This window comes from Capricornis sumatraensis, chromosome 1, assembly GCF_032405125.1.
Source record: "Capricornis sumatraensis isolate serow.1 chromosome 1, serow.2, whole genome shotgun sequence".
Classification (NCBI taxonomy): Eukaryota; Metazoa; Chordata; class Mammalia; order Artiodactyla; family Bovidae; genus Capricornis; species Capricornis sumatraensis.
The window spans coordinates 144,146,749-144,168,200 of NC_091069.1; the positions used below are offsets into that span (position 1 = coordinate 144,146,749).

Here is a 21,452-nt window from a genome sequence, read left to right on the forward strand (position 1 = left end):
GTGTCATCTGCATATCTGAGATTATTGATATTTCTCCTGGCAATCTTGATTCCAGCTTGTGCTTCTTCCAGCCCAGCATTTCTCATGATGTACTCTGCATGTAAGTTAAATAAGCAGGGTGACAATATACACCCTGCTTGGAACCAGTCTATTGTTCCATGTCCAGTTCTAACTGTTGCTTTCTGACCTGCATATAGGTTTCTCAAGAGGCAGGTCAGGCTGTAACCTTGTATTATTGAGGAAAGTCTTAGGCAGATGATTAAGAGGATTTCTCATATTGAAAAGACTTCTATATTGGTCTGGGTGTCCACTGGACACCAAAAGCTCAATCATTTGCTTGCATTTTCTGTACATATGGTAATGAAATATTACTGGAATTAGTTGTCATTCTTTAGTGACTATGCCATATTATTTCTATTTCTTGTTTCCCTCTTGCTAAAACTTCTTTGGCACTTGTCTCAAGGACACTGCTCTCCTTGCCATAGTTTTAATAGACTATGTATAGTTTATATATTTTTTATTAATAATTTGTAAAAGCAATTTGTTACCATAAATTTTAGAAACTGATGAATCAAGCTATGCATTTGTGACTATAATTTGATATATGAGTTGAAAACATCTCTAAGTGGCCATATCAACCAAGCTAGGAAAATCTATAATCAATATATTAGAAGAAAAATAAATAACACAGGGAATCTTATTTTTACATGTCTAAAAAATTTCCCTATATGCTCAACAGTGTCCACTCATGTCTCTCTATTGAATTGGCCACAATTATAAAATAATATGTTGCTGTGTATTTCCCCCAATCATTTAGATTGGATAGGCTTTGATGTTTTTGAAAGATTATATTTAGTTTACAAAATTTGTTAGAGCATGAGTTGAATGTGCTTATATTGCCTCATACAGAGTGCTAGTTTAAATCTTCAATATCTCTCCTAAAGGAAGAAGAAATATAACTGTACACTTGTTTCACAACTGAGTAATTCTAGTCTTACACAAATTCTTGCAGAAAGGGAAAAAAATGTACACATAAAGATAGTGATATCTTGATATCAAACCATACAGGAATATTATCAGAAAAGAAAATAAGAGATTAGTATAACACATGAACCAAACTTTAATAACACTGGAATAATTATGAAATCATAACTAGCAATGTATTAAATAAAGATACCTTATCATGCTCAAGGTTAGTTTATTTCAAGAATGCAACATTAATAGAAAAAACCAGTCTCCGTAGATGCAAAAATAAGCATTTTAATTTAAATTTTTTTCTTAACATATTATGCATAGAAATATTCATGCCTGATAATGTATATAAACCCCTCCAAAACAAAGAAAACAAGCCTACAAACACCATGAAACCAAGAAAACATTTCTTTCAAAGTAGAAACAAGACCTCTATCACCATTTCAGTTTATCATTTGATCTAATGTCTTAATTTTTGAAATTAGACAAGAAAATAAGTAAAATGCAGAAAGTTTGAAAAAGGGGGGAAAAACTAAGCTGAATTTATAAAATGAAACTGAGAATATTCCAGTTATTATTTTCATTAATCATTATTCTACTTAGACAAATCAGCTCTGAATGGAATAAGGAAGAGTAGAAATATTGGTCTTGTTCTTAAAAGTATTAAATTTCATTTCACATTAAGCATAAATACATTAAAATTTTTAATCAGCTGAATGTAAAGTTTTTGAGGTGTGAAGAGTAGAACTGGTTAAGGAAGAGTTGGAGAAAGTACTCGTTAGCCTGATTTTGAAGAGAGAGACTATCCTTAGCTGAAATAATAGATCTGGTATGATCAGTTCTATCTGGAACTCTTGTTTAGGACTATAGACAAAATAGAGTTGGTCCCTGCAATGGTTAACTCAGACCGTTGGGTGTAATAGGGATCATTCTTAACATAAATAATATCTTGATTAAAATGGAATTTGGAAAAGATTGTCATGTGTATTTATATGATTTAATGGTAAACCTGTAGAAAAGTATTCTAATTCAGTTCATTACAATATTTCTATCAGTTGGTTAGTTATAGTATATGGAAATCTATAACCAAAACATTTTCTTTCTAATCAAAGGTGGTTCAAATCATCCTTTCTAAGAATGCTGAGGCATAGTTTGTCAATTTTCTTCAATTTTCTTTCTCCTGTTTATGCTCTTTTGCTTCCACTCTGATTCTAATTACATGAATACTGAATACTGACTGCTAAGGTCACAGACTTTGATATTGTGAATCACATGTATGTGTTGGAGTGTGTATAAGTCTTGAAAGCAAGACAGAGTTTGTAAGACACAATTACTTTTAATAGTAATTAATCACATTTCCTATGGAAATGAATTAAATTTCAATAATTTGCAATATGTAAATCATTTATACATGCTCGTTATGTTTGATTGAAACTATTTTAGTCTAAAACCACATTTAGTTGATAACTACAATAAAAAGTCTATGTCTGGCTATATATTTATCACGTTATCCTGCTGCCTTTTTGTAGAATATTTGATTAAGAAGGTGGTGAAATAGATAGTGCTGAACTTGAAATTCTTAGATATTTTGAATTACATTTCTTTTGTCAGCAAACAAAATTATTAGTAATATCTCTGAGCCACTGGGGAAATGAACTCATTGTTGTGCTTCCCTTAACCCTTTAACTATGAAAGATCATGATTTTATCTATACTCATGTCAATTGAAGAACAAAAGCAAAATTCCACTGCACGTTTCATTTTGCTGATTCTTAATGGAGTTTCATTTCAGCCAAACAACAATAATTGTATTGATTTTTTATGTGTATTCAGATGTTATTAAGGATCTCTGAGGGGAAGTTAATGACAGTGGCTTTTGAAGAAGCTGGTAATGTCATTTCTAAACCCAAATACACATGAAAGAATGTGGAAACTTTGATAGAAATACATTGAATAATGTGCAGATGAGCTGGTATTTTATAAATAATCTTAAACTACTTTTAACACATGTTAGAACTAGTTCTTACCATTATTGCATTTCTTTTCCTTTTACTCTGTTTATCATAATCAAAATCACAGAAAAGTAAGTGAGGATACTGCTTTCCAAGGTAGAATATTTGTGATTCTGTTTACTTTTTGTCTGTACATTTGGGTTTGCTGAATCTTTGAACTTGATGCAAAGCACATTTTCAGACTTGCCCAACTGAACTGATGTGTTTACAAATACCTAAATTACAGACCTAAATGCAGCCTGATCTGATTTCTGAATGGTCATGGGGCTTTGGCTTAATTGACTGGTTTGATTTTTCAGCTACTTTTATTTCCCTTGCCAAACATTTTACCAGACATGCCAACAAGAAATGAAATGGTCATAGGGCTGGCAGCCAGAAGGAAAAGAGTGATAAGCAGAGGTCTGGAGAATACACAAATATAGTAACTGGCCACTGTAATTGAGAGTTTACTGTAAGAAGCAATATATCTGTGACTATGTTCAAGAGCTGCATTGAGTTTCATGAGCATGTTATTCATCTAAGAATTTGTTAAGGAAGAAACATAGAAACTTACTGTGAAGTAGGGAAAACATGCATGTGCAAGCTTTCATTCATTTGATTGTTCATTTATTTCACTTCAGGTTAGTTCTCTGGAATCAGTCCTTAGATATTTGATTTACCAGTTCAGGAGAGAGAGAAGTTTCCAAGAAACTGTTGAATTTTCTCTTTCTTCCTAAATATTGTTAAATCAAAGTTTAGTTAAAATTTTGAAGAAGCAAGACTGGAGGCTCACGGTTTTGACTAAAATAACTTTTCAGGCATTATGAGGTTGTTTCTTGTTGTTGAAAGTGTGGAAAATGTTATTAATATTTAGCTTAAAAAAAGTTTATATCAGTGGTACACCAAGAGATGTATAATGTCTGATATGTTACCCAAAATACATGACCAAATCAGTCTTAATTGACAACAAATCACTGTGTCAGTTGATTTGTATATATATGAAAATCTAACAAATTTTATAGAATTTAAATAATTTCCTCACCTCTAAATAAATAAGACATACATCTTGGGACATATTCACATACTAAATGTAGTAAGTATAATTTTCCTGATACTGAGCCATACTTCACAACCAGTATGAATTAAGAGTTTCACTAATGAAAGGAAAAGCAAGGAAAGATAGCTATTTTCTGGCATCAATATGGCAAACAAACCATGATGAAGAAGAAACACATGAAAAAAATTATGCATGCTCTACAATTATGTGTACATGAATGTTTGTTAAAAATCTATTCTGTGTTCAAGGTCTCTCATGCTTAGTCAAAACTTAACTCAGGTCTTCTGGACTTGGAAAATAAGTGAGGTGTTTTTTTTTTTTTTTCTAACATGACATTTATATTTAAAACAGTATATAAGGAAAGCAACAATAAAGGAAGTGAATTATGCTGTGGTAATACGGGTAGGTTTTGAAACTGGGGTTATGTTTTACTGTAATAACTTTTTTTAAGTGCTATAGTCTTCCGTTATTCTTTTAATTCAGAATGATCCGTAGAACTGACATGCAACAATTGCCTCAATTATTACCTATAGTTGAAGATTTATTCTATTTGTAGATCTAAGTATCAGCATACTTAGCACTTCTGTGCATTTGTCTAGTGCTTTTTCATATATTCAATGTTTTCCTCAGTGTACATTTCCAACAGTAACAGCATAGTTAATATATTCAAGTTGCAACTTCTGGCTTTATAACTTATTAGCTGTGAGACATTAAATTAATTACCTTCTATATATTTCAGGGTTTTTTTCATGTAAAAAGTGAGGATGATGATAATTAGTGTCAGTATATATAAAATAGTGAAACTAGCACTTATACAAATGAAGTATGTATAAAGATATTTAAATGCTAGTTAAAATGTTTAATGGTGTTTAAGACCCATATTTCTAAAATGGTTATTATAAGGTACTACCAACAGCAATTTTAATTTTATTTTTCTTTTAAAGATAGTGTGGATTTTATAACTGTTAATGTGTTAATTGAATATGGATTAAAATGATTATAATTATTAGCCTTAATTGTTTTGCCAATTTACATGTAAGATCCATGAATGTAGGGACTTTGATTTACTTGCTTCTGAATAACCAGCCCAAGAGAAAACACCTAGTATATAGCTCTGTACATATCTGTATAAAGTGTAAATAATTGTGGAATTTTTGGTTCTACTTGGGCTTAGAGACAGAAATACTTGATTTTGTATATCAGCTAAAATAATATGCAATTAGGGTAAAGAAAGTGTCATCATTTGATTTGAGGAAAACCATGTCAAATAAGCTAATTTACATATCATATAGGTTATAGGCCCTTTTTCTGGAAATAAATCTTTCTCCAATTTTTGTTTCATTTTCTACTGAAAACTAGTTTTCTTTTTAATTGCAACTTTGCAAATTTTGGAGGACAGAGAAAAATTTATGTTTTTTAATTAATCAGGTATATCAAAATGTATTATGTGTGTTCATTGCATGATATTTGTTGAACTTTACTGATGATTATGCATTTATTATTTATCTAAACCTAGGTAAACCTGTTATGATCGTCACAGAATACATGGAGAATGGTTCCTTGGACAGTTTCTTACGTGTAAGTAGATATTTTATATACATTTACATAACTCCACCTTATCTTTATCTATGTACAAACATATATAAATATGGAATAAATTGCTGAAAATGATAGTGACAACCTCTATTATGATGCTTGTTAGATAATCAAAGTTGTAAGAAAACTGACTTTGTTGGGACTAAATAGTAAAAAGAAGATTGTAAAATTACATCTTTATCTGGTAGCATCCAAATGTTGATGGTTTATATTTTTAAAATAAGTTTGTGTAATTTTCTTCAGTGTTTTTTTTTATTCAGACAAGATTCACATTAGTTAAAACAAAAATTTAAAGGTTCTAAAGTGAGACGTAAATAAAATTGGTATAAGACAGAAACACTCATTTCTTTATTTAAAGCAACCTCCATCGACTCTAAGACAAAACACCTTCTCTCTCTTACATAGTACTGTCCTCTCAGAAGCTAAGCATGTGATATAATGCCTAAGGATTCTCAATCCAGAGATATCATTCCTTAACTTATATACATACGTATATACATGTATAACATATGTACATATACATTTCAGCTGTTTATATTTATAAAAATTGTTTTAATAATTTCAACACATATTATATTCAAAGAAATTCAGAAGTTATGTGGAATACAAGACACTGTCAATCATCAGTCACTACAAGGATTAAAAAAAATAAAAAATCAAGACATAGACCCTATTCTCAGGGTTCTTTCAGCTCTATGTAGATAAGGATAGATAGATAGATAGGTAGGTAGGTAGATAAAACATGAACTATAATTCATAATCATGGAGAAAATTCTAATTTTTGTATGAATGAGAAATTATATTCTTTATTTTAATACTTGTGAGGCAAATAAAGATTTTAGTAGCAATTATTTTCACAGACATATTTCAAAACCAAACATTTTACAACTCAGGTAATTAAAATATTTAATAAGTATTCTTTTAAAGTATAATAAATATTCCTTTTAAATCATTATTTGCTGAAATATTACTAGACATTAAATTTTTATATATGTATGTATATATGCATGCCTCTATCTAGCTATCATCTATCTATTGTCTACACTGTATAGTTCTATTTTAATCCAGACAGATTAGAAACTTTTCTAAATCTAGTACTCTGAATTTATCTCCTATTGCTTTCAATTTTATGACCTAAAACTCAAGGTTGGGTAGAAAAACATATACTCAGTAAATATTTTTTGACTAATTTTCAACTATTTTTTATGATGAAAGATTTAAAGTTACCTTATTTGAAGTAATTAAAAAAACACATGAAAGTGAAGTGAAGTGAAGTCGCTCAGTCGTGTCCGACTCTTTGCGACCCCATGGACTGTAGCTCTCCAGGCTTCTCTGTCCATGGGATTCTCCAGGCAAGAATACTAGAGTGGGTTGCCATTTCCTTCTCCAGGGGATCTTCCCGACCCAGGGATCAAACCCAGGTCTCCTGCATTAGAGGCAGACGCTTTAACCTCTGAGCCCCCAGGGAAGCCGCCTTATTTGAAGTAATTAACAAAACACATGAAAACAGAAAGAATAAACATTCAATCAAGCCAATAAACACGAGAAACAGCCAGACGATCCATTTTATTTCATTATTCTTGGCCTTAAAGTTTCTGAGGAGTTTGTCTCCTCAAAAGACCAGCAAAGTTCTGGTTTTGAACCTGAAATTAAAGAATATTAGGCAACTTCTTGCTACAAAGTGTTATAGCTACTATACTGTTTTGCTTTACTCTTGTATATCTTGTTAGGCTTGTGTACTTAAAAGCAGGATGTATAGGCTCTGTAATTCAGTAAATGAAAATGTAATCAAAATATGGCTTAGGAAATAGCAACAAGTCTTAACTGTACATTTGAACTATTTCTCAGAAACATGATGCCCAGTTTACGGTCATCCAGCTGGTAGGGATGCTTCGAGGCATAGCATCTGGCATGAAGTATCTCTCAGACATGGGCTATGTTCACCGAGACCTTGCTGCCCGCAACATCTTGATCAACAGTAACTTGGTGTGTAAGGTTTCTGATTTTGGACTTTCACGGGTTCTAGAAGATGACCCAGAAGCTGCTTACACAACAAGAGTGAGTAACTTGTTTTCTTTTTTTATTCTTTTATATTTAACAACTTGCATTATGTTGACTAACAAATAAATAGAAGTCACATCCCAAAATGCTTTGTCAACTATGTGTGCCTGCATGCCTGCTCAGTCATTTCAGTAGTGTTAGACTCTTTGCAAACCCATGGACTGTAGCCAGCCAGGCTCCTCTATCCCTGGGACCCTCCAGGGAAGAATCCTGAAGTGGGTTGCCATGCCCTGCTCCAAGGGATCTTCCCGACCCAGGGATAGAACCCACGTCTGCAGCATCTCCTGCATTGCTAGCAAATTCTTTACCCCTGAGCCACAGGGGAATTCCTTTGTCAACTGTATCTTCCCTCACATGAGATTTATCCTTTAAAAATAAAATATTGTTACTTATTCTGGGAAAATAGATGGTCACTGTCCATTAAGTGAGTAATGACATTAATTCTGAAATTTCATATGTTGGTTTAATGATTTTCTGCAAAAAGGCAGCAAGATTCTCATGCATCTAAATCTTATTTACTCATCTTTTCATCGTGGTTGTCTTTATATATGAAAATAAAAAGTGACAACAAGCTACATGAAAAGCAGTTAGGCAATTATTGTACCAAAATCTTCATTAGCCATGAGAATGAGAGGTTTTTTTAAAAAAAGACAGTCAACTTCTGCCGTTTTCTTCTTAATTCTAGAAGTTTATCCCTGATTAAACAAACAAACAGAAAATTTTCATTCTTTTCAGGCGTCATGAATCTCAATAGCTATTAATATTTAAGGATGTCATATGGCAACTATATGTCACTCTAAGAAAGAGTTTTCAATATGCAAGATTGAATTTCATCTACAAGTAAAACTACAGTGATAGAACCACAGAAAGAAGCTGAGAGCCCCAGATATGTCCCTAGATGTGTTGATTCAGAAGTTAGAACTCTCCTAATAGCTTCCACCCTTGTTTGTATTTCCCATGTTCAGTTATGCTCTGTAGTAGATTACCTTTGTTCATGAATCTGTGTTTTTAGAAACTGTACTCTGCATAAAAATGTTGCTGTTCTTACTTCATTAGATTAAGAGCAAGAGAAATGTAAGAAAATTTTATATCTTGCAGCTAGTTGATTTGAGTTTAGAACAGTGACTTCTGCACAGCTCTGACAATGTGAAAAAATTACACATTTTGGGGGTGTAAGTATCTTAATAGTGTCTTTTAGTGCTCCTTCTTTGACCAGAAAAATTAATTAGCCAACATGCTGCAGCAAGGCATTTTTGTGACTAAATAATTCTTATAGGGGACAACATATGCAGGGAACAATAATATATTTGCTATCCAGGGGAAAATGGTTTTTATTTTACTCGCTGCTACTCTGCATTCTGGGCTTCCCTGACATCTTAGTGGTAAAGAATCCACCTGCCAGTGCAAGAGATGCGGGTTCGATCCCTGGGCCAGGAAGACCCCCTGGAGAAGGAAATGGCAACCCACTCTAGTGTTCTTGCCTGGGAAATCTCACAGACAGAGATTTAGCCCTGGTGGGCTAGAGACTATGGGGTGGCAAAAGAGTCAAATCTGACTTAGCGACTAAACAACAACAATAACTGTGCCTTCTACAGATACCCCTCATAATCTTCTGATACTATATGAGCTTTTAACATACTCCATGAAAAGTATCATTCTCGCTGGCATTATCCCAATTACAAAAATCTCCTTATCCAGAACATTTTTCCAGTTCTAATAAAAGCTATTTGTGAATAAAAGCCTTTGTCAGATGTTCTATTTTCTGGTAATTCATTTAGGTTCTAAACTGTATTCCATATCCCATTTTTAAATAAGAGCATTCTTATTCTCAATACTAGTCTTGATTTCCAGTGTTAGGGAGAAAGAATTTTTCTTACCCTTCAAAGCTTCTTTTAGCTGGTCTAGTAATCAAATCAACATGAGACAGATTAACCAGAGAATAACAAATTTAATTTCATATGCATGGGAATCCCCCATATATGAGAGGGTCAAAGACAGAAAGGTACAATGAGGTATATATGCCTCCTTGAGCTAAGGACAGCCTGGAACTTCAAAGGGAAGAACAGTAATTCACAAGGTTAAGAAGAGTAGATGCTGGGCAACTAGATGTTTTCTCTGCCATACATATGGGCCATGCAGATAAAATTTATGTCTGCTAACAAATCTCCTTCAAAGAAAGGACTCTCCCCCTGATATAAATTATTTTGGGTAGCTAAGGGGCTTCCCTGGGGGCTCATCTGATAAAAAAATCCACCCACAATGTGGGAGACCGGGGTTCGATCCCTGGGTTGGGAAGATCCACTGGAGAAGGGAAGGGTAACCCCCTCCAGTATTCTGGCCTGAAGAATTCTATGGACTGTATAGTCCATGGGGTCGCAGAATCGGATGCAACTGAGTGACTTTCACTCACTCACTCAGGTGAGAGGCAGAAGGTTCTCTTGAACTGGAAAGGCCTTGATTGCCTTTGGCTCAAAAACATTCACATCCCAAAGTGAAATATTTTGGGGTGGTTGGTTCTGAAGTCTTGCACCAGGATACTCCAGGAAATAATTTCTCTCGTAGAAACTTGAAAGATTCATTCAAATCTAAATCATCTGCTCTCTGCAGACTACATCTTGTCAACTTTCAGAGCTTTATTTCTACTGATTGTTACTTTTTCAGAACCAAGGGGTCCTCAAGGTCACTTCTTCAAACTTAGTAAAAGGACAGTGTTGCTGTGTCAAAGTTCCTCCCTAGTATTTGTGAAATAAAAATGCAGCAGGATCTTTGCATTGATGCTTCATGCCCAGAAGATTCTTCAAAATCACATCATCCAAATGGGCTCAATTCACTACCAATAAATGGTTACGTAGAGTTCTTCAGTGTTCATCCTTGTGTTTTCTTGAAACTCCTCAAAATATCTGTGGTGGTTCCGACTTCCCTCTGAGAAGCTGTAATTTGCATCTGCATTTCTGGAATCATTTGGACATCTTTGGTTTAATTTCCCATAATAAGCGTTGTTCAGTAAAATAATTTTATAATTTATGTAAAATATGAAGTATGATTATAAAGTAATAGGACTGCTATATTGTTTTTTCAACAAATACACTGAAGCAAGTAAATGAGTGTTGTCATACTAAGCTGTCTTTTTAGGAGTGTGTACTTACTGCAGGAAGACTGCTATTGGCCAAAATGTTTGAGGATTTTCTCCTTTGAAATTATCTTTATAACTAGAGTGTAAATTGTACTATCACTCAAAATTCTTTAAGCATATAGTATTTTGGGAAGCAGACTTGACTAAGATAAAATCTGTGGTTTCAGTAAGCTAAGAGTTAATAAATAAGGAAAATAGTACTCTCTTGTAAAGTCTATTTTTTTTCTAACCGAAAACAGTGTTATTCAGCTTAGACATCTGCCATATTTATTAGATTTAGCATGCTATGATTACGGTTATTTCAGAAAAACAAGTTCACCGTTTAAAATAGTGTGCCAAGGCATTCTTTTTGGATAAACACATTCTTGTTAATCTTTTTTACCAGTCACGTTACTTTAGTCACACTTAACACATTTCAGGAATAAGCATTCGGTGCCTCAGCGCAGTAAACCTTTCGACTGCTTCTCTGAAAATTATTGCCTTTAGGTAGAGATTGTAATTGCACTAAGAAATCTTTGAGACATTAGATTCAATGACACTGAATGGATGTAGGGTGTGTGCTGGTCTCATTTTCAAAAAGTCTTTGTAAAGAGAAATAGAAATTATATCCACTAATTCTGTATTTAAAGATTCTTAAACTTAGGCTTCCCCAGTGGCTCACTGGTAAGGAATATGCCCGCCAGTGCAGGAGATGCAGGGTCGATCCCTGGGTCAGGAAGAACCCCTGGAGAAGGAAATGGCACCCCACTCCAGTATTCTTGCCTGATCCCATGGACAGAGGAGCCTGGAAGGCTACAGTCCATGTGGTTGCAAAGAGTCGGACACAACTGAGCACACGCGCACACACACGCACACGCACACACACACACACACACACACACACGAGGGAATATCTGAGAAGCTGAGAAAGCCCTTCGTTTCACAACTTAAAAAAATGTATCAGACATTTGATATTGCTGCTTTTGATACTGCCTTAAGTATATCCTGAGTTTTCCTTCCTTGTATCCTCAATAGTATGCTTAAAGGAAAGGGTCAGCTGAGATAATAATATACACTTTTATGTGTGTTTATCTTTTCCATAAGAATATTGGGTAGGAAATTGGACATTTTTTTAAATACACACTTCTAGTTATTTCTCTTTATTTCTCACTACTGACTTATGCGCAAATTCCAAACACAGACACTTTTATTTTACAATATTATTGTGCATCCTGTAACCCTTAAAAAATTTGACTGTATATTCATGAGATATGAGACTAAGAAAGACATAAAGTTTTAATATTACAATGAAAATAGTTCAGTTTGCAGACCCCCTGAAATGCTCTTGAGGATACCCAGAAATTCTTGGATAACACTTTGAGAACCACTGTTATAGATTCTTTATGAGGAAAGTAGCACCTTAAAAAGTAAGTAAATATTTGAGTGGTTGTTAAATGATATAACATCTAACTTATGATATAGTATTAAATGCTACAGCATGTTTTGAAGAAATGTCTCGAAGCTTATCTATGGTTGCATACCTAAGGTCGCAAACCATCTTAAAAGACCTGGATTTTACTTGGAATGAATATGATTTGAGTATTTAGCTCTACAAATTTAAAACATCAAAGTTTTTGTTACTGAGAAAAACAAATGAAAAATGAATCGCCTCTCTTTAGTTACACATCATGTAACTTTCAGAGTATAATTATGCATTTTCCTACTTTTTGCACTGAACTAATAATTGCTCTTTTTATAATATCAGAAGTGGGGTGTTATTGGTGAGACTTATTGAATGAATAATTTTTAATCTTTTTCATGTGAAATTTCACTTTAAATATTACACATATATCATATATGTGTGCACTTTAAATGCACACATGTATTATATTTTTATGTTAAATTGATGGGATACAAAATTCCAAGATAATAGTGTTCAATTTGCTGTTTTAAGCAGGATTAAGTTAGGGAAAATATAGACTTTTATCTAATTTATAAACTGTGACATGTAAAGTCAATCCAGTTCTTAAGTCCCCAAATTCATTTTAGTGGTATAATTACCATATAGTCTGACTTGGGAAATGTGAGAAAACCAAATGATGTGTTCTTGGTTATATCCTTCATTAATTAGTTTTTTTCTTTTTATTTATGTTGTAGACATGGATACTGAATAATTACCAAGTGGATTATTATATTGAATGAAAAGTTTTGTCTTGTGTCACATTGCCCATGGCAAATTAACACCTATTTAATTTTTAGAAGATAAAACCAAATGAAAACTTATCTCAGGCATTGTGTGTTAAGGAATCTTATTTTATGTAATAATTTATTCTATATTTTTTTCTCTGTGACTCTGCCAAGTTAATGCCAGAAATATTCTACTACCACTTTGTCTTATGTAATTTTATTTGCAAAACAAAACAGAAAAAAGTGGCTAAAATGAATGATTAAAAGCTAAGTGGTTGAATACTCTGGTTCAGGATAACCCTATTTGAATATAATATTCAATATTACAAATATAAATACTAGAAAACATGAGCTTTAGTTCTGTAGAATTCTCAAGGACTAAAAACTTTTGTGCAATAAAAAGATAATTATGTTGATAGGTAATATAAGTCATGTGTAATTTATATATGAATGAAAAAATAACTGAATATCTAATCAGTGTCCTTCATATAGTAATACAATATAAGCATGGGCTCAAATAATGTAGATATTTTTTACTCTCTTAAGATCAGTACATAGCTTATGTTTTATGTAGCTTCACAAAGTAAATGCTATATACTCAAAAATCAGAAAACTCTGGAAGGTTTTATAACCTCAGTTAATGTTACATCAAAGTTTAATGAACTGACACTTTCTAGCCACTCCTTTCAGACAGATGGGTAGTGCAACCATTTCCATATGTGAAAATAATCCATCCAGATTTATGTGAAGAAAAATCACAACTATGATTTTGGAGTGGCACACAGGAGTGAGGAGGTTCTATGTAAATACACATAGTCTCTAGTAGGAACTGTTTTCTCTATAATGCATCATTCATTCATTCAACAATTATTTGAGTGCCTATATAACATACTAGGAACTGTTTGAAGACCTGAGGATCCAAAGTTGAAAGCAAAGCCCTGACTTCATGAGCTTACATTGTAGTGTGGAATTTCACTTAATAAAAAAACAGGTAAAGATTTAGCAAGGCATCTTGCTTGAGGAATGTGGACAGTACGGAGGAGCTGCTGCTTTAGACAGAGAGTTTCTCTGATAAAATGACAGGACAGAAAATTGATGAGAGTAAAGGAGAAAATGATCTAATATTGAGGTTACTAGGCGAGATTCATTTTGACCTAACTACTTTTCAGTTTAATGAAATAATTTTAATAATTTCTCTAATTCCAACAAGCTCACTTTGCAAGACAAATTAAGTAATCAGATTAATGATATAACTCAGACTAAAAAACAAGTGAATAATGATTGAGCCGGTCTGTAGTGTTGGTGAGCTCTGGAAGCTTAGTAAAAATTCGTTTCTAAAACTTTTCCAGTTGATTTGTGAATATCCCCTATTTTCAGATTTGTGATGGCACATTGCCTGAGGCTTTTCCCATAAATGCTGACGGCAGTGACCAGCCCCAACTACTTTGGCATAGGGAGGAATAGAAGTCGTGTTTGTCCCAAGCCAGTCCTATCACTTGATGTGTGGAATGGCTAATAATTAGACTCATTCCTGTCCTATGACTCTTTTTCAGTCATAGTTGTATATGCCATGGTTCAAGTCCACTCCCATTATTTTTTCCCTTTCATTTGCTAGCCATTGCTCTGGAACTGCCCACATATTTCAAGCAATCTATACCAAACATAGATGTACAAGGGAACCATTGTCTTGATGTCTTGTCAGAATTGTCTCAGCAGATAATGAGATTCTCAAACTATCTTTAATTTTTTAGTTATCAATATTAATAAAACCAAGGAAGCAAGCTTGCTAAAGTTATGTACTTTTTTCATTGATTTCTAATAGAATGAATTTAATACTTCTGTTTCCTTATTTTTATTGTAAATATGCAGTATTCCTAGTATATTGAATAAGTCTTTCTGACTTGTTTTCCTATTAATATGGCTTTTTTTGAAAATTGTGTTCCAAGTGTTAAAAACCACTTTCAAATGAATTTCTATAACCTTTAATAAATAAAGTAGGAATTCAGTAGATATAAAACACACAGTGTAACATTTAAAATCTCTTTGAACATTGAAAAGACCTGTATCCATATTAGGATGTATATTTAGTCTTATCCCCCAATTTTTTATTGCTATGTTGAATATATACATCAGATAACCTAATTTTATATTGTATTATGTGAGTCTGAAAGTAACAAAAAAGTTATTTGTTTATACTTTATTTCCTGGAATAGAGTTACTTGTTAATAGAATGCAAGGTGAATACTTTTAAGAAATTCTTGAGCATCTCACATAATATTGAAAAATTTCAAAAGTTCATAGTCTTGATTTTTCCTACCTGAGAGATCATCTGTCTCTGATCTCTGGTGGCAATCAACATCTGCTGGAACAATTCTCTCAATGGCTTTTAGATTTGAACTACTGGGAATTCAAACAGATGCTTCCCCTGAGAGTCTTCTTGGATTGCCCTTCACCTTGTTGTCTCCTGTTGTCTGCAGTGAATGAAGTTTACTTCCTGACAATAAATGATTTATCTCTGTAGTTCCAATTCTAACCTGAGAAGCCAATATTCGCCTCCAGGTTAAACACTCAATTACTCGGGGTTTACTAAGATAAACTCTGTAAAGTCCTTTGTCACTCTAGGTATGACCTGAGAGAGCTCACAGACAAGCATATGAAATATGGAGCAGCCAAGCATTTCCTAAACCAGTAAGGAGAGATTTGTGTATATAATTAGAGAAAAATTGGGGCTGACATAAGATTCTAGGCTTCAATGTCCAAAGATTTCAGCAATTACATTCCTTTTCTTTAGAAATCAAGACTTGAAGCCCCCTAGCCCACAGTGAATGAGCTGACTTCAGTTAAGCATCTGAAAAATTCAGGGCTTTTAGCCAAATGTCTCATTTAAACTGTCTAAATTCATTAAACTGAGAGAACCAAATTGCAGATCTTCAAAGAACAGGTTTACTGCATGAATCCTATTCTAACTGCTGTTTCTGGACAAAATGAACAAGGTTTTGGACTACTTTAATTCTATATTCGAGTTCAGCAATTATATAATGCCTCTGCCCAGATCATCCTTAGTATCTTTACCTGTATCACTTTATTCTTCTTTACTTTTCTGTAAACATTCAATGAAAGCAAATTCAGATATTACAGCCAATAGGTATGCAATTTAGTCCAAAGTTAAGATCATCTTTAAGAGTCCAAATTAATTAATTTTAAAAATGTCACCATCCTTAGATGGAAATTTGAAAGTTGAAAAGCAAAAGTCTATAAGTTAGCATAGCTCCTAGAGACAGAACTTTATAGAGTCAAGTTTTATGTTTTCCATGAACCTTGGTTTAGGAATGATGAGATATCTGCAAGGAGAGGCTAAGACACTTAACAAAAATTAGATAATATGGTCAAAGCTAAGCCTAGAAATGACAACTCCTAATTCCTACTAAACTTAAGAATCCAAATGGAACAAGTGACCAGAAGTCCCCCTGCAGGCCCAGTTACTAACTGTCATAGATGAGACAACAGCCTGGCAGGAACTGGCTCTGGGTTTGGTATTGTAAATATGGGGAACAAGCATTAACTTCTAATTCTGTTGAATTTGGACTGGAGGTTCCTCTGCAATTGAGGTTTTATACACAGTCCATATGCTATGCATCTGGGCTTGCTCCAGGCAACTGGAGACTTTTCTCAAACTCAGAAATATCTGGGGAGCTTACATGTGGGTAGAAAGACCACCTTAAGTAAATGTTTCATTTTATGATCTGTTAAAATATTGTGAAAAAGTGCATCCTCATAAATTACTTTTATAGAAACTATCCGGCACTTTACTTTTCTGAATGCCTAGTAGCATTTTACCAACCAAAACCTAAATTGCCAACTGATTTCAAAGTTTTAGCTCATTAATAACAGTTGCATTAGAAAGTTTTACTGTGTCAGGAAGGCAGTATGCCAAATGATGACATCATTTGTCTCATCAAATCCAAATTTGGGGATAGCTCACTGAAGGATGTGTTTGGTAAGCATCTAAAAACGTAAAATGTTCCCTTCATGTATAAACTGAAAAGGCAATTTCTTAATGTGAAAAAGAAGAAAAAAATAGAAGTCAAACAATGTGAGCTTAAATTTGTTGAAGTGGGAGGGGTTAAGGAAGAGGAATTGTGGCCCAATCAGAAGCAGGAATATAAATAAATTCAGCAATGCATTACTTATAGGAAATTTTGTTAGACTCTTGTATGTTAAATTAAATTTATTTTGATAGTCTCAGATCTACAGATGCTCAGCTTGAAGGCAGAGAGAGTTATCATGAAGTGTGACTAAATTAAAATTTATGGGCTGCAGCTTCTTCTTTAACCCTTTTTCAGAACCAAATTGAGCCCTCAAGGACTTTTATCCAATGTCTTACTATGCCAATGGCATTTATGTTTTGTAGCCATGGATAGTGTTCGCTTTTGTAGGAAAAACTTATTTATTACCAAAATTTTTCATTATTGAGGCCTCCATTTAACAAGAAATTGATGCTTAAAATGTTTTCCTAGCAATAGAAAATTAGCTTCTTTTCAAAAAAATTAAAGAATGGAAACAAGACAGAAAAAAGAAAATAGAAAAATCTCAAGGGGATGCTATTATATTTACCAAGATCCACATATCAGAAAGTTAACTTTGACGCACTTGGCCCTTTTCTGGACTAGAACAGGAGTAAAAATATCTGTGAAAGTTGTGCTAATGGTTAAAAAAAAGAAAAAAAGAAAGGATATCACTTGGTCTACATAAAATCCAGTTAAATCCTGGATCTCATTTGAATCATTTTCCCTTGTTGATCGGATTTGTCACAAATAATCTAAAACAATAGTATTCCAATAAGGATGGTTTTGCTCTCCAGGGGATATTTGATATTTCGAAAGACATTTGGTTGTCACAATTGAAAAGATTCTGATGTAATCTAGTGAGTAGAGGTCAAGGATGCTAGTAAACATACTACAATACACAGGACAGCCCCTACAGCAAAGAATTCATCTGGTCTAGAATGTCAAAATTGCTCCTATATATAGACTTTGATCTAAAGTTACCCAACATGTGTAAAGAATGTGTAAAGAATGAAAGCTGGGATCAAATATCTCTCTCAGATACTTTATAACTTCTCCTGTCCACACTAGACTGCAGGTTACAGGGGATAACGTGGAATACACTGCCATTTGTGAAAAACTATGCAACAACTAGCCATCTGCCATCAGGTCGCCTATAATGTTGAACTTTGATATATCACACATAGCTTAACAAATAGTACATCTTTTTATTCTTGTTAAATTTTATTCTCTGTTGCTTTTGATCTAACTGTTGAAAGTTAAAATTTTTTTTCCACTCAAAGCTTTAAATATTAAACATGACCATTTTACTTTTGATGTTTTGATTTCAATTTTAAAATGCCATGGGTATAAACTCATAAATAATCATTCACCTACAGGTAAATATGTTGCATATTTTTAGTCAGCATTCTATCTTTTGCATAATTATTTTCATGTTTTAAGATTTTACTTAGCCTCATCCACAAAGGAATGAAATAATAATCATGTGCATATATTAAACATGCTTATTAAATTATTGGTGATATTTTTAGGATGGAAAAATTGCTACAACATTAATATTGAGACTGTTGATCTAGGATGTATAGTTTATAGAATCAAATGAAAATCTTTATAACATTCTGAAAACTCTAAAATATTTAGTCCATACAACATCCTGTGAGACAATATTGCAGGAAGGGTGGCGCTTTCTAGGACTGGAGAGTAGGCTCTTGTCTAACACTCAGAAATGAATTGGCCAAGGAGACATACATATTGACAAAGCAAGAGACTTTATTGGGAAGGGACACCCAAGTGGGGAGCAGGAAGGTGAGGGAACCTGTGAGGACTGCTCTGCCATATGGCTTGCACACTCAGGTTTTATGGTGACGGGGTTAGCTTCTGGGTTGTGTTTGGCCAATTATTCTGCCTCAGGATACTTCCTGGTGACACACTCAACCAAGATGAATTTGAGTGAGGAGGATTCTTCAAAGTTGAGAAGGCACATGAAACTTTTGACCTTTCCCAAATTCTTTTAGTTGGCGGTTGCTTGTTAGTTCTACGTTCCTTACCAGGACCTTACTCATAAAATAACTCTGGCAAATGGTTACTGTGGTACCGGGCCAGGGTGAGCAATTTCAGTCTGTGTTTCCCCTAACAATAGTTTAATAATTTTATAGATACTGTGAAAAATTGATGCTCAGCAATTCTTATATTTACTGTCATCATGAGACTAACAGCATTACTAAACTGTAGATGAGGGAAAGAGGAGTACATCCAAAAATTGTGTAATTTTTAAAAACTATTATTATGTTATATATTTTCTCACTCTTAATATTTACATATGTTCTGAAAAAAATGAATTTTATGTATTATTTTCTTAAAACGAACTGCTTATTTTTTTAATTCTTAAAATTATCACAGACTCCAGTAAAATCTGCTACTCTAAATTCATAAAGTAATTAATCCTAATCTGAGAGCTAAAAAGTCAGACTCTTGTTTTAAGCTGTGGGGATGCAGAGAGGAAGGAGGAAAGGCAGTGACTCCTTTAGGCATCCTGGTCTAGTCAGGGTAATTAAGTAGTAGAAGGATCACAGAAAATGGAGTCACCATCTTAGCCTAGAAGGTTCTAAAATGTTCCACCAATAAATTCACATTTGAATAGGCTGTTCAAACAAGAAGTCTTCGAGTTCTTAAAAAACAGGCAGAGCAAAAGATTCCCAAGAAAAAACAATAGCATGTATTTAAGAAGAAGGGAGTTCGATGCAAGTCAATGAGCATTTACTGAGTGCCTGTTTTGCACATTTGCAAGAGAATATCTAAAATAGTTGCTCTCAGCAGTGAGCACAGACTCATGTGCCTGATGCTTATTATCTTTAGCTTTATAACCTGTTCAACTTTTCATAGGTTTATGATTTCAAATGATAGTTTGGTCCCAATTTATTTATGGCAATATATGGGACAAGAGGCCTTACCTGGTGGCTCAGATGGTAAAGAATCTGCCTGCAGTGAGGGAGACCTGGGTTCTATCCCTGGGTCAGAAAGATTCTCTGGAGAAGGGAATGGCTACCACGGACAGAGGACCCTGGCAGGCTGTTGTACATGCGGTCACAAAGAATTGGACGTGACCAAGCAACAAACACGCTTTCATAGGATAAAAGCTACTATTCAAATATATTTTACTAATCTTGACTATAAAGTATTTGAAACTACAATGTTCAATTTAAAGAGTTTGTAATAACAGGACACTCATCCTTCCTCAAACTCTACAATATTATGAGCTCAGAATTGCTCCTGTAGTTTGATTTCTAATTAAGTGTATACTATGAATATGTTGGCTTATTTTTCTCTCATTTGAAGACAGAGTGCCAGGTTGTTCACTGATCACGGAAAAAGTAAAAAATTTATTAAACTCTTCTTACTCTGTTGTATTTTTAGCAACAATAAAAACAAATGATAAATTTGAATAGTTTGTATTAATAGTTGGCAATAAGTTTTCCTTCATATATTCATTTATCAAATTCTTTAAACAAATTGTAAAAGTGTGCCATTTGAAGGGAATTGGAATGGAAGAAAGGGCAAAACAATTACTGAGTGCTCTATTAAAGATTAGACACTTTATTTGTTGCTTTATGTACATTATAAATCTATTGCCAATGACAAAAAGTCCCTGAATGCTAATCAATAATCCTTAATCATCTTCATTCTCTTCTTCATCCAGTAATGGCTGCCTAGGGGCAGGATGAGCATCTTGAATGTATGATTATCATTTCATTTTCAGGGCAAAACCAATCAGTCTAAAACACCTTGTTTATGGTTGTCATCAATCTATTGGTTTGGATTTTTTTTCTTTATGTCTGTATTTTTATTCCAAGAGATCTTGATAAGGTGATACATATCTGTTCCTTATATTTCCTTAATAGATACAAAGTTTTCAACATGGAAAGCTTTCTTTCTTTAGTGCAATTTTTGTGCTACTAGTAAATTGTTTTGGGCAAAGGAAAGGAAATGGCAAAGGGTCTGTAGCAAAGATAAGACTTTCAGCTGAGATTTTTAAATATTATCTTTTCTTTGCCCCATGAATACAATTTGTTTGACTTCTGTTAATTCTCAGAGTTCTTTAAAAGAGAAAGAATGTATGCCCTTTAATTCCTTTTGGCATCCTGAATAGATTCAGTTAAATGTCACATGTGTAGTTCTGTTTTTATCAAAATGATAGGATAGTATTTGAAATCTTGAATCCTTAAAAACCAAATTTGGTCTTGGCAGGTGCAAGTAAGTTAATTTCTTTTTTTAATGTTATTATTATTATTAGCATTGAATGTATTGGCAGAGGAAGGGCAATATTAGACCCGGGGGAAAAAACCCTCCAAATTCAAATATAAAAAAGGATCTTTTACATTTTTGTTGAAAAGAATACAAACTATAAAAATGAGA

At 33.5% G+C, this 21,452-nt stretch overlaps 1 protein-coding gene across 1 annotated transcript in view; it reads left to right on the plus strand.

Moving 5' to 3' along the window:
- Nucleotides 1-21,452, plus strand: part of EPHA3 (EPH receptor A3) — a 404,569-nt gene that overhangs the window by 357,426 nt on the left and 25,691 nt on the right. Inside the window, exons 12-13 of the mRNA XM_068987994.1 lie at nucleotides 5,536-5,597; nucleotides 7,464-7,673. Coding sequence (XP_068844095.1) covers nucleotides 5,536-5,597; nucleotides 7,464-7,673 — 272 coding nt within the window. The remainder of the gene's footprint in view (nucleotides 1-5,535; nucleotides 5,598-7,463; nucleotides 7,674-21,452) is intronic.